At 41.1% G+C, this 14,326-nt stretch overlaps 1 protein-coding gene across 1 annotated transcript; it reads left to right on the forward strand.

Annotated features, from left to right (window-relative positions):
* The first annotated feature begins 11,735 nt into the window (after positions 1-11,735).
* Positions 11,736-13,924, forward strand: LOC147627449 (uncharacterized). Its single transcript, XM_086814340.1, has one exon. It carries the CDS (start codon positions 13,061-13,063, stop codon positions 13,598-13,600), a length of 540 nt encoding a protein of 179 aa, XP_086670466.1. The 5' UTR covers positions 11,736-13,060; the 3' UTR covers positions 13,601-13,924.
* Positions 13,925-14,326: the final 402 nt, after the last annotated feature.

The raw sequence follows: 14,326 nt of genomic DNA on the forward strand, positions 1-14,326 counted from the left end.
GAGAAAGATTCTTGAATATTAGTTGTGTCGGACTTTGAGGAGGAGTTCGATGCTATACTTTCATCCTCTCTTGAAGTGCTATCAAGTTGAGACTTGCTTCTTGCTGCCCCAATACTTCTTGGTATGATGCTATTTTGTGGGCTAGCTTAGCCTCGATCCTTTGTGTCTCTTTAGCAACATCTGGTATAATGCCTCTCCTCTTTTTCTCAGTCTTCTTCTTTCTTCCTTTCTTGATCTCCTTCATGATCTCTTTAGTTTTCCAGTAGTATGACCTATCCTTCCTCCATTTCTTCAATAGTAAGTGGTGGTTGTTCTGTCACACACAGAAGTGCCAGTTGCATCCTTTCTTCTGGTTTTGGATTAACATGGCTTCATTGTTATTTTAAGTATCATGTAGAATGTATGCCGACAACAGGAAGGTTTAACTTATCTGACAATTTTACAAGGTCAGAGGTATTCTAATTGTATAGAGATGCTATGACAACTAAACAAGAGCAATATACAAGCTACTCTTATTTTACCAAGCTTTGGAAAACCTTCTTTGCCAACGTGACTATTCTACGAAAAGTTGGAATGGGTGTGTGCACTGTGTGTGCAAAGCTTAAAATAAGAAGAAAGGTTGCAAGTGATCCAGATGAGCTAACGATAGTCAAGGATGCTTTGAGAATTCACAGGGAAGAGCAAGCAAATGAAAGAAGGAAGGCAATGGATCATAGAGGAAAGTGTTTTGCATCTCAAGAAAAGTATCTTGGGCTAGTTATTGATGGAATGGACTAGAAGAAAACTTGCTTGCCTCACTTTGCTAGGCTGCCTAAGGACATTACATAAGGCACACTTTTGCAAATGCATTTGGTTGTTGGTTGTCTTGTATACAATCCTCAAGTTCACCCAAGGGTTTTTTTCACATATCCAAATATCCATAATGATCCAAATCTAACCATCACAATCATTCATCATGTGATATCTAATTGGGAAGGTGCATTGCCAAGCATATTATATTTGTAGCTAGATAACACTGCAAAGAGAGAATAAGAATCAAATAGTTCTTGGATACCTAAGCATGTTGGTTTCCTTAGGGGTGTTTAAGAAAGTGAAAGTGAATTTTCTACTTGTGGGTCACACTCATGACCACATTGATCAGATGTTTAGCACGTTTTCAAAAAAATATCTCGCCACAATGCATTTACTTTGCCGACCATGATGACACTTATAGAGAAAGCTTACACACCAACCTGTAGAAGAAAATGGTCAAAATTTATTGTATGGAAAGATTTTCTCTACTGATGTAAAGTGGCTTTCTTCAGGTGGCCTTAAAGTTCTCAAATTTATTCCAGACATGGTTAGGCAAGCTTCAAAAATGGCACCCTTGGGAAGCTTAAAGGAAGCAAAGGAGGCAAACAAGGTAGGCTGTGCTATGGACTTTTAAAGGTGCATTGCAGAGAGAAGATCACTAATCGAGAAGGCAAAGCAGTATGCAGGAGAGCAAGATGTAAAATGGTGGGACATGTTCTTTGAACATCAAGAAGAAATACTTGAAAGGAATATCAATAACTCATGGAATCTAGCTAGTTCTTTTTAGTGGCCAACTCTTGTTGAAAAAACCACTTATTTTGTAGCACCAATTCCAATAGAGATCGATAAACTTCTTCATGGGGAAGCAAGAGAGATGTACATAGGAGCCAGACGATTGAAAGAAAGGTGAAAAAGAATTCAAGAGATGTGGAGTGATGATCCACAAGACATAAAAGAGGGTACCCTTGTTGTTAGTCTAGCTGAGGATGATGCTTTAAAACATCTGTTTTGGATTGACAAGGTAATAGCTATCAACAAAGATGAAATTGGTGAGCATACATTGTCACTAACAGTGCAATGGTGGATGAGAACAACTCATGCAAATGCATTTGAGGGAAAGTATAGCTTGGAAATGGTAAATACAACAAAAGGAAAGGGCAAGCGCAAGAGGGGAAAGAACACTGCTAGCACTAGTGTACTACCACTTAATGAGGTAGATATTTTGGTGTATGACTTTACTCTCACAAAAGCAGGCTACTTGAGAAAGTCAACCATTTCTATTTTACAAGAGAAGATCCCTTGCTTCAATAACTCTGAGCTTGGTAGCACATCCTCGGGTGTGCTAACATGATAGTGAACCCAAGGAGTCTTAGCTTCATGTCTCTTAGCTTCACGTGTACACATAGAAGAAAAAAATATCTTTGTGGATAGTGATGAAGAGGATGCCTCGTCTACCTCCTCAGAGGAAGGCACACCAACAAGTGATGGTGATGGTATAGGTAGTAGTGAGATGATGAGGAGCCATAACTATGCCATGAGTTGTATGTCTAAAAAACAACTCCTTTTTCAGAGTTGTATTAATTACTTTTCTGGATTGAAGATGTCAATGAAAAATGGTCTCTATTTTTGGTATATTTTTTAATGCTTATTGTTAGATATTAAGTTGTAATCCCAGAAAGTAAGCAAAACCATGTCTATTTTTTCGTTCCATTTTTTGTAAAAAATGCGTAGAGTGTCCTAAACAGTGTCATTTTTGGGCGGCATTGTACGCATGCATAGACCACTTTCTAAAAAAAGGTAAAAATTTGGACTTTCTTAATGGAATATTTGAAAGATGCTAAATGTTTCTCGTTTTTAGGAAATATTACCTAGTTTGCCCGCACAACAGTGTTGCTATCCTCCTCAAGCTCAAGCAAGGTATGTCTACTGCTTTCATTTATCTCCTATGTAAACAAGCTTTCCATGAAAGCTATCTTTTGAGTATTTCCTTTCTCTTTTCTCTCTTTTAAGTTTTTCTTTTGTTCTTTTTCCCTTCTTCTTTTTCCCTAATTAAGAGCTCTCCATTAAAGCTTCGTATGGTAAGAGCTCTTGATTATTCTTAGTACTTTTTTTTTCTTTACTTGGTTTAATTTTGTAGGTTTTCAACACATACAAGTCTCACAAGAGATTTCTTTCTTGTATGTTTCTTCTTTCATGCTTTTACATGTTTATAGGATTTGTAAGTTTTAGGGCTTTTAAGATTAGGTTTTGTTATTAATACATTTTTCCTTATTTTGGTTTGATTTTGTAGGTTTTCAACACATACAAGCCTCACAAGGTAAGAGATCTCTTTCTTGTATGTTTCATCTCTTATGCTTTTACATGTTATAGGGTTTGTAAGTTTAGGTTTTTAAGATTAGGGTTTGTTTACTTTCCCGTGCTCCATGTTCCATGCATGTCGGTAGTAACCTATGGAAGCTGGTAGCAAGAAAGAACCAATGCATGCCAGTAGTATCCAATGCATGCTGGTAGCTTCCTACGCATTCCAGTAGCTTCATATGCATGCCGTGCTCCACGTTCCCGTGCATGTCGGTAGTAGTAACCTATGGAAGCCGGTAGCAAGAAAGAACCAATGCATGCCGGTAGTATCCAATGTATGCTGGTAGCTTCCTACGCATTCCAGTAGCTTCATATGCGCCGGTAGAGACCGACGCATGTCGGTAGCAACCAACGCATGCCGGTAGCTTCCTACGCATGCCGATAGGCTACCAACACATGTTGGTAGCTTCCTACGCATGCCGGTAGCTACCAATGCATGCCAGTAGCAACCAATGCATGCTAGTAACTTCCTACGCATGTCATCATGCTGGTAGTATCTAATACATAACGGTAGCTACCTACACATGCCATTAGCTTTATGCATTATGCCGGTAGCTTCCTACACATGCCAGTAGCTTCCTACATATGCCCGTAGCTTTATGCATTATGCCGGTAGCTTCCTACACATTATGCCGGTAGCTTCCTACATATGCTGATAGCTTTATGCATTATGTCGGTAGCTACCAATGCATTATGCCGGCAGCTACCAATGCATGCGAGTAGCTTCCTACGCATGCTAAGAGCTTCCTATACATGCCTAGCAACCTAAGCATGCCGGTAGCTTCCAACACACGTCGGTAGCTTCCTACACATGCCGATAGCTTCCTATGCATTATGTCAGTAGCTATCTATGCATGCCGGTAGCAACCTATGGAAGCGAGTAGCAACCAATGCATGTCGGTAGCATCCAATGCATGCCAGTAGCTTCCAATACATACTGGTAGCTTCCCACGCATGCTGATAGCTTCCTATGCATGATGCTAGTAGCAACCTACGCATGCCGGTAGCAACACCAATGCACGCCGGTAGCTTCCTATGCATTCCAGTAGCTACCAATGCATGCCAGTAACAACCAACGCATGCTGGTAGCTACCAATGCATGCCGGTAGCTTCCTAAACATGTCGGTAGCTACCAACATATGCTGGTAGCTTTTTGCATTATGCTAATAACTTCCTACGCATGCCGATAGCCATAGTCATAAGGCTATAGGCACAAGGCCATATGTATAAGAGTTTTAAGTGTGTTTTTTTTCTTAGATAGATGAAAAATAGCTTGAGGAGGCGTGGTGTTACACATGAAGGAGGAGTCGATATCCCAACAATATTTGTCAGTATATATTAGCCTCTAATTGTATCTTATCTTTTAATTAAAGAAGGTTATCTTAAATAACAACTTTCTAAAATGTTCATTTGTTTGTATGTCTATAGCTTGAAGCAGGGGACTGCCTCCCTATGCAAGATGACTATGATTTTGCATTACAACGGGGTTTGCAAGCTCTATTTGATAGGGTGCAAGACGAAGGATATTGTTATTACTGGAGGAGATGCTTGGCAAGCATGGCAATTAAGTACATTCCTAAACCCTAAACCTCTTTGTTTTTACAAAACTGATTCTCACTTGTGTTAGTTTTATTGTGTTTTAGGATCACGTAACTAGAAACGGTGGTGTAAATGTCCATGCCAGTAGTAATGAAAATGTGAGAAAGCGAAGGGGCTGGAGCTGCAAGGAACAATAATAATTGCATAGCATGAGATCTAGATAGCCCCTAGCTCCATAAGTTTTCATTATGCATTATCTTGTATATGAGTTTTTTGGAATCATACACTTATGTAATTCTGCTAATTATTGTAATTGAATTTTGACATTCCTAAAACCATGAATTACAAATGTCTTTTCTTTTTGGTATTTGTCAAGTTTTACATTACACTTGTCCATGATGATGAAAGTTATGTTAGTTTTATTGTGTCTACATTAGAAAAAAAGAGCTGGGGTAGATTGGGGAGTCCTGTGCAGGCTCCCCAGTCTGCCCCAGCTTTCTTTTATTATGCAGTACTTTTGTTGCTTAGCAGCGAAACTAGCAGTGCTATTTCATTGCTCAGCGGGGAAATAACGTTGTTGAGCAGCATAATATCAATGCTGAGCAGCGAAATAGCACTACAACAAAAATAATAGCGTGTTTGATAGCGATACAGGCCTGACATCTCCGTATCCTTCTAGTTATAAAAGTGATGCTATTTTCACCACTAAACCCTCATTCTATTGTAGTGTGATTTCTAAAGCTAAGAAAGTGGGCAATGTGATCATTGAGAGTGATGATGGGGATACAAGGACTTCTTCTTCCTTAGAAGATGCACCTAGAAATGAAATTCTGGGAATGGCTCAAAGAGCTATGAAGATATGATCCGGACACATTTTTGGGAAACCCAACACCTACCTATCATCGACATACTCCTATCCTTAGTCATTAGCTACAAAGCTTTGTCAACAATCCAAAATCTTTCCTACCACAATCAAATTCACCTAGTTCACAAACTGGAGTTGTGTTGCCCACTATCTCACTTCATGTCAGTTTGTGTCGTGTGTGCTGGGTGGAGAGACATGCATAAGAGTCTAAGTCAAGCCGCCTTTGTAGAGAGATATGCATAAGTGTCTAAGTCTAAGTTGCTAGTCTAACACATGGACATACATAAAGGCCACCTCATTATTTTGGTCGAAGGGTGAAGAATATATATATTTGGTAAACACCCACACACTATGCACATTGAACAATTTCTTAATCCTCCATATCAACAACCCTCCCATAAACTCTTTCTTTCCCATCATATTGTTCAATTTTGAATAGCATATACGCAGGTAGGTTCCTTCAACATTCAATCACATGCATTATGCACCCTTGTATTTTCCCATGCATATGCATTTGTACTGACATATGTACCCTCAACATCGACATCGACTCTCTAATCAAAAACCACTAGACTAGCCTCGCCATGTGACATGTCTTGCAACTTCTTAACCAAGAACCTCCCAAATCACTTTCCTCTTGGGCCTTGAATCACAACCAATTGTTCCCTAGGTTCTAGGATGGACCTAGAATTGGGAGAAGGAATGTTAACCCAAGGTTAATGGGCACCACCAAAAACATCTTGAAAGAAGAAGTCATTACCAACAATGAGCTAGGAAGACACATGTAGCTTGTGGAAGAGCTAAGAAAAGGGATTGGACGTTTACAAACAAGAAGAGTGGCCACAGACATCAAGAACTATCAATTGGTCACCCAAACCATGAAATGCCCACCCAAAGTAGGACTTTAGATGCGTGTAACATGCCCTAATCTCGCATTTGCACTTCATGTTGTACTCAATGGGGATGGCATGGCTTGTATAAAGGCCATCATCCTATGCACCTCATGAAAGATCTCTAGTTACTCTCGTTAGTTCACTTTTTAAGTGTTGGGCGCCCAACTTTAGTGAGTGTGAATGCCCGTGCCAATAAGTGGCATGTATATAAGTGACTTTAACTAATGAGAAAGGGATATTCCCTAGAGTGTTGATTGTGATTGTGCTTCTGCTCCTTGTGCTCTAGCTCTCTACGCTATTCTCTTGCCCTCTTGGTAGTGCTTGTGTAAGAGTGAGTGTATGTAAGAGTCTTTTCCTATTTCCCACTTGGTCTTGCCATATCTTGCTAGTGAGAAACTAAGAGTGAACTATTGTCTTGTGTGGTGGAGCATGGTCTTGCAACAACGGAGAGTCCCAAGCTGTACATAGACAACTCTTGTGGTGACAACAGGAGGTGGGTCTTCTCAAGTGCTAGCTTGCATTCATGCGGTTGCCTCTTCTACAAGATGGTAGTTAAGCTATGAAGTTTCCAACGACACGTGAAAGGTGAGTACTCCTCATTTGGTTAGCTTTGTGCTAGCCACAAGTTTTGTAACTCATGGGCAAACAAAAACAAATAGTGGAACAATAGAATGCTCCAAATCCACTCTAGCACTAGTCCTACTCCTTGACAGCGGTGCCTCTCGTTTTAAGGGGAAGTTGTAGTTCATCTTAACAAGCATCATCAGCCAGAAGTATAAACCTATCTAAAGCATGAAAACGCATTGAGATTGTGGGAAATTGAAGCCTCAGGGTGTGTCAAACAATTGAGCTCTATTAATCCTATTGCTTGGACTCTTTGGAATCCAACCGCCAAGAGAGGGAAGCTAGAAACTTGTATGTTCACCTACACACTCTCTCTCTCTCTCTCTCTCTCTCTCTCTCTCTCTCTCCACAACTAGCAATCAAGCTTCAAGCTCTCAACATGCACTCACACACACACTCACCTAAGCATGTGAGATTCATAGTCATAGCCATAGACATGCAAGCAAATGGAAGCACCGAAGTCACAAGACAATGCAAGTAGAGCTCTCCACGCTTGAGCTCTAAAGTAGACTGTATTACTCAGAATATCTTTGTAAACCTCCATGAGTCACTTATATACAATGGGATTTGCCCAACCACCCCCACGCTTATGGGATGCCTATTACTAGTTCTCTTCTATTTACAAGCCTTATGTGGTCGACTTCCATTGCAAGCTTGGCTATATATAGAGTGCGATTCCTAAGCTAGGCTGGGGACTACATCATGTGTATGGAAAAAGTGGTAACAATCCTTTATTTTGGGATTCGAAAGCGGTCCACGTCCCTTTCTTACATCATCATATCCAATAAATCTATAAACTAGTTAGAATACATCAATAAAATGTCAACAATTAAATACTTTAATCATTATTGAGAAAACCATCTTGGAGACCCAAAGTTGGTCTACATTTTGAGACCTTACATTAGGCTATAGCTTCGTTTGTGGAGAAACTTCGATAACTATTAGAACTACCTAGACATGTATACTTGTTGAGTGGGTACCTTTAAGGAGGATTCTCCTAGGTGGGAATGTGGGGGGGCAATGATTTCCCTCTTATGAGCTCTAGAGAAAAGGCGATGAGACCAGCTCCTCGCACGTTCGCCTTGTTCCCTTTGTCGAAGCCCAAGAGAGTTGGTAGATTCTTAGCGCAGGAGTTTAGACTTGTGTCTGGGCTCCGTATTGGTGACCTCTAGAAAAGGCGATGACCTCCCCGCACCGTAGAGCTTGTTGTAAGCCTTGTTACTCCTAGTAATTAGTTCTTGAGAAGCCCAAGAAAGTTGGCAGATTCTTACTGTGTTAGAGTGGCTAGCCACCATTTGGATATGAAAGAGAGAGAGAGAGTAGCCAAAAGGCGGGAGGGGAACGAGTGCTGCAACATACTGTTTAGGTGAGAATGAAAAAGAAAACCTATAATCTATGGCAAAGGGCAAAAGCTTGATGCAGGAGAAGGATTCACACATAGCTAATTCCCTCAACCCGAGAGCGCTGACATGCAAGGACCGCCACACATGCCTATGTGTAGAATGAGGATAAACCTAGTCCCTTCCTCTATACTACATTGTAATTATGATATTTACCTCCCCTAGGGCCTAAGGTTGGTATCCAAATTTTGGTTTTTTTTTCTAAAAAGCATGAACTATATTTAAAAAAAAAAGGATAAAACAAAAGTACATCAATGCTTTTTTTAAGAAGCATAACTTTCACTTTTAGGCTAACTTATTTGTCACTGGTGTCAGGCTGAAGATATAATTTTTTAATTCAAAATCCTTAATCAAAAGTTCTACTTCTTCAGCATCCAAGCATCCACTTGGCTATCTTGATCATGGCATTCTTTCTATATTTGTCTGATTTTTTCTTAAAAATCTTCCTTGGCTTTGTCCATCTGTAATATTTCTTCCATAGCATTTTTTGTGTATTGTGCTTCACATGCTTTGAGGTTGGCTTTGTGTAGAACTTTCATTTGCAAATTTAGTTACACTGTAGCGAGGGGCCTTGATATGGAGGGGGGTATTGGCAAGAGGTTACGTTTAGATTTCTATGAGAATTCTTTGTACGTTAAAGGTCCCTTGAGTTGAATCAGAGCCACTCTGTTCCAGCAGCAGGCCAAACTTGGTTATAAAGACCTAGTTTTACAATTTTTTAAAAGAGAGAGAGTAGCCTAAAGGCGGGAGGGGAACGAGTCCTACAACATATTGTTTAGGCGAGAATGGAAAAGAAAATCTAGAATCCATGGCAAAGGGCATATTTAAGCTTGATGTAGGAGAAGGATTCAAATTTCACACGTAGTTAATTCCCTCAACCCAAGAGCGCTAACATGCAAGGAATGCCACACATGCCTCATGTGTAGAATGAGGATAAACCTAGTCCCTTTCTCTATACTACATTGTAATTATGAGACAAAAGAAAATGAATACCTCCCCTAGGGCCTAAGTTTGGTAGCCAAGCTTGGTTATAAAGACCTTGTTTTACATTTTTAAAAAAAGAGAGGAATTCTCCAAAGTTAGAGGAAGGTGAAGATTAGCCCTAAAGAAGTCAAATCGGAAAGGATTTTTAAAAAAAAGTTGAAATCATATTGTGAGGATAAGAAAAGGAGATATATACGAGTTAGGACCAGTGCTCACAAAACTCAGTTTGTAGTGTAATTTTTTGAGTGAAATACAAAAATCTTGATTGAAATTTCACGTTGCTTTTAATTTTAAGGGATGCATTTTAGTTATAAATCCCGACATTTGTATAATTTTTAGTAAATTTTAAGTCTAAATCCTAGTTAAGCTTAAGCATTGCCTTTAATTTGAAGGGCTAAAAAAAACATTTTTTTTCATGCAATGCTAGGACCCATAGCTCCAATTGTGTACTCTTGGCATTGTATTTCCACTTGTACAAAAACATTGCTTTTTCACAAACTTAAAGACGTGACTAAGTATATGATTGTTTTATCCATTTTTTTTCCCTTGGAGAAGTTGGCTACTAGTACTACTTACATTAATAAGTATCATAATCATGGTAGTTCAAGTGGCATTCCATAGAATATAAATATTCAGGTGAGTTATGATTTCTCCATAATTGAGAAGTTCGGAACATTTAAATGATGTGGAATAGTCTTACGACTTGAGAACTTCCACGTTCCATCCCTTTATTAACCCATTATGCTTCTTTGTGTGACTAGACTTTGTTATAAATCATTATAGTTTGATAGAGGGTGAGGATTCCATTTTAAACATTCTTGTTTTGGAAGAGATTGATCATTGAGCTCCTTTAGCTCAGGTGTAAGAGATGACACATTGTTTGCATGTGGGGGTACAGCAATGAGTCTTTGCTTTGCTTCAAGCTTACATTAGATATAGTTTGCTTCTTTCATGGAAAGGGAGGATGTATTCTGGAATCCGGGGTAATAAAATTCAAAAGATAGAATTACTTTTCAATGTGCCACATGCTTTGTGGGGTAATGAAATCAAAAGATGGATTACTTTTTAATGGCACATGTGCAGATTTCGAGTAGATTTGAGTGCTTTAACCACACACATTGGTGGCAGCTTTGTTAGAAAATTACTCGTCTGAGAAATGTTAAGAGAAAAAAATACTACGAGAACATGGTGAAGGGAGGGGGGGGATTGGGGGTTGTTGAAGAAAGGGCCAAAGGGGCAAACATGGGTGGCGCCCACATGGAGGGAGGCAGCAAGCAGGCAGATTGCAAAACACGGACATGGACACGGGCGGATGGGAAAGCGGTGGCTTCGATTCTTGTGAAATATTTAAATTGAAGTTGGAGCTCATTTGGTTGGCAATTGGCAGCACTCCCTCCATTTGTTTGGCCGGCGTCTCCAGATCTGGAGGCTTTGCTCAAATTCCTGATCAGTACGTGATCTATCATCTAAGGCCTTGCTCAGGGATGGCAGCTGATAATGGGTGGCAGGCTAGATGGTATTATCCAGATCCCAACCAGCCGTGGCGCGTGAACAGGCCCTAGGTAGTTGTGGAATGCCTTGTGCAGAGTGGGCACGAGGGTAGGTGTAGATGCTTTGTGCAGAGTGGGCGCTCGTGCAAACTTGGGCTTGGGCCCGGTCATCTGAGACGGTGTGTGGGAAACTTGTTTTTAGGGAACCATACACTTATTTCCTTGGGAACATAATAAATAATACACACTTCCTCCTCAGCAACATTATTCTGAAATTTCATCGGAAGTTTTTCATCTAGCGGCTTTTCAAATTACCATGCGGGCCGGCGCCGACTCTCTCAAATTTGTACTGTTCAGTCACCCTTGGTGTGTATCGGGATTCGGGGGGAAAATTTGAAAAAACGTTGGATGCGAGTCTATATCAACAAAGTTGAAGAGACAAAAGAGAGGGCCGGCCCCTCTCTACAGATTATATATATATATATATAAAAGAGATAGAGAGAGCGCCTTACTCAGAGAGTGCCTGAGTGCTGCCAGGCTTGCCTTCTGCAAAAGATGTCAGCATTTGATGCTGAAGGAGAACTTGCCTGGCAACATCGAGTCACGACTAGCCACCCACGTACTGGCCGACGGCGGGCATTGTCTATGTCGCCGGCCCGCTCGTCCCGGCCTCCTCTCCAAAAAAAAACACATTAGTGCCCACGTCTGTGGCGTCGGTTCGCCGGACCTAACCTTCCTTTTGCAATCTCTGCCCGGTGCCAGCCCACTGCCAGGTACATGTCGCGAACTTTATAGAAGGAGAAGACGAGTCCTTTGCTTACTTCCCGACGTTAATGTACGCCACAGTTTGTCCTGTCTTGATGATAAGCCAACCTTCCGCCTCTTCCTTTATACAGTGCTAGTACTCACATCAGTCTCTCTCTCCTTTCATCTCTCTTCTTCTCTGCCCATCACCGTCACCCCAGTAAAAGAGGAAAAGGCCATTAACGTAACTAACTCTCTCGCCTCCTTTTGCTGCGTTCATCTGTCTCCGTGTGAGACGCCCTACTTTATGGAGGGTTCCGTGTGACACACGCTACTTTGTGGGTCTGAGCCTCTCTCTAAGAACTGTACTGTTGCTCGTTGAGTCCGGACTCGTCGTGGGAATCGGGATCTAACTCTCAAGACCCTCTCTCACCCCTGGAGTCGTGGGATCTCTCTCCGCGGCTTGAATTCCTACTCGTGGCCGTCTCCCTACATTTCTCTCCCCTCTAAAATAAATGTATAATTATGTATTTATATCAGACATCTCTCTCTTTTGCTCAAATTCTTCTCCACCCGAGTTCAAATCTCATCGTCTCTTGCTCCATGATGCACCGAGTTCAAATCTCATCGTCTCTTGCTCCATGATCCACCCGAGTTTAAGTCCACGGTTGATCGTCTCTTGCTCCATGATCCACCCGAGTTTAAGTCCACGGTTGGTCGTATATGCCCTAATGTGGCGTTAATACCTCTCTCTCGTGTGGGCGCTACCATATATACAATATATGGAGGTGGCTCCCTTGATGCACAATGCCCATCCTTGAGAGACAAGCCTTTCCTTTACGTTTCCATTTGGCTTCCTCTTCACACTCCCTCCCGCCCTCTTTCTTTCTCTTATTATCAACATCTTCTCCTGCATTTCTCTGTTATCGCGATTCCTTCTCGTCCTTCATCTTCTCGAATGTCCAAGCGTCTTCTTCTTCTTGCAGCTTTCATTAAGCTAGGCTCATTTACTTCGCCTGCTGTGGTTACCCACGTCAGACCGAACACAACACGTGTGTGTCTCTCTCTCTCTCATCCCCCCTTAACCAATCCCTCCCTCATATATACACATACAACTCGTACAAGCCTTTCGACTAGATCATCTTCTCTAAGTCTCTCTTTCTCCATTACGGTTTGTTGCAGCCCATACTCAATTTAGATGTTCTCTTCTCTTGCACCTTTCCCCACTTTCACACTAGTCGTCGACTGCTCTCCATCCCTTGTACAACTTAAAGAAAATTCTCCTTGATCGGTCTCTTCAATCCAGTTCTTGATCATCCACTTAACCTTCCTAATTCAGTAATCTGTCCTCATTTTGCTAACTGATCATCCATGGCATCAACCACCCCTAATCACTTGCATGTTACTCCTCTGCCTACTACCGCCACCAGTGCGGCAATTATACTGAACGGCCAATCCTTATTGGAAGCCACTGAATCAAAAGAGAATCAACCAACATTGGAACCAAAGGAAGAAAGCGAGGCAAAATCAGTATTGGTTTCCGATGTACAGCGTTTTGCAGTAAATCTACGCCCTCTCAAGAGATTAAACATAATTAGGGCTAACCCGCTCTTGATCACCAACTCGCAAGAGGATCTAATTACCAGCAGCTCATGTGTCTTCAGCAAGATTGACGAGGAGGATGTTTGTGTAACGCCAAAGGCCAATGAGCACCAGATTCCTGAAGCCAAAGCATGCCCGCCTGCACCAAAGAAGAAGGCCTCGGCCAAGAGAAAGAGGGATTATAATCATAATCAGCTGGCCGTTACTCTCCATGGCGCGTTTAACCCTGCAGATCAGCGAGCTTACTTTGTTAATCCGGCAGATCTCCACACATTCCCAGACTGCATCAAGGCCCTCTTTAAACAGTAAAATTATGGTAACTCAAACTGAACTCCATCATAATCCATCCAAATACCTCATTGATGGATTCCTCTTCTGCACAATTGACGAAGGATCTGTCAATGATGCAATTACTGAGAGTATCCCATATAAACTTATCTGCATTGTAAGAATATAATTACTTGCCCACTAAAGGTGAACCTTATAAGAGTGCCCTTAAGTTGCATATAATCCTAAAAAGACAGGCGCAGCAAAAGGAAGATAAGTCTTCCCTCTGTCTATTCGATGATCATGACTCCATTTCGCGAATTATTGTAAGTTGTAGCATTACGTTAAACTGAAAAGTTTTCCTCCTTTTGTTGCTCCTATGAGTAATAATCTGTACGTCTGTTGTGATTGAAGTGAAATTCTAAAGTTTAGATTTGTAATTTTTAATTTTTGGATTGGGAGTTAGTAAGATAATTACAACAGAAGGCGCTGTGCAGAAGCTATATAGATATATTAAAGGCACTCTAGTACCGCTTCCTACTACCACAAGGGGTTCTATCGATCCTGGGAGAGGACCAACCTTTGCAGGAGTCTCACAATTGAGAGACACTTTGCACAGGGTACATCACAGCTGGTGCAAATTATGGAGAAGTTGTGATCAGCCGCTTTGGACTTTGGAATGAACACATTGAACAATTCTTTGGAGACCTTAGAAGTTAGAAACAGTTTGCGCCTGATCAAAGTCATAATCCACATATATATATATAT

Source organism: Cibotium barometz, chromosome 20 (assembly GCF_041138505.1).
Source record: "Cibotium barometz isolate CiBa-2024 chromosome 20, ASM4113850v1, whole genome shotgun sequence".
Taxonomy (NCBI): domain Eukaryota; kingdom Viridiplantae; phylum Streptophyta; class Polypodiopsida; order Cyatheales; family Cibotiaceae; genus Cibotium; species Cibotium barometz.

Bases quoted from the DNA above. Each gene is read 5' to 3' on its own strand.
- LOC147627449 (XM_086814340.1), top strand. From the start codon at position 13,061: ATGGCATCAACCACCCCTAATCACTTGCATGTTACTCCTCTGCCTACT.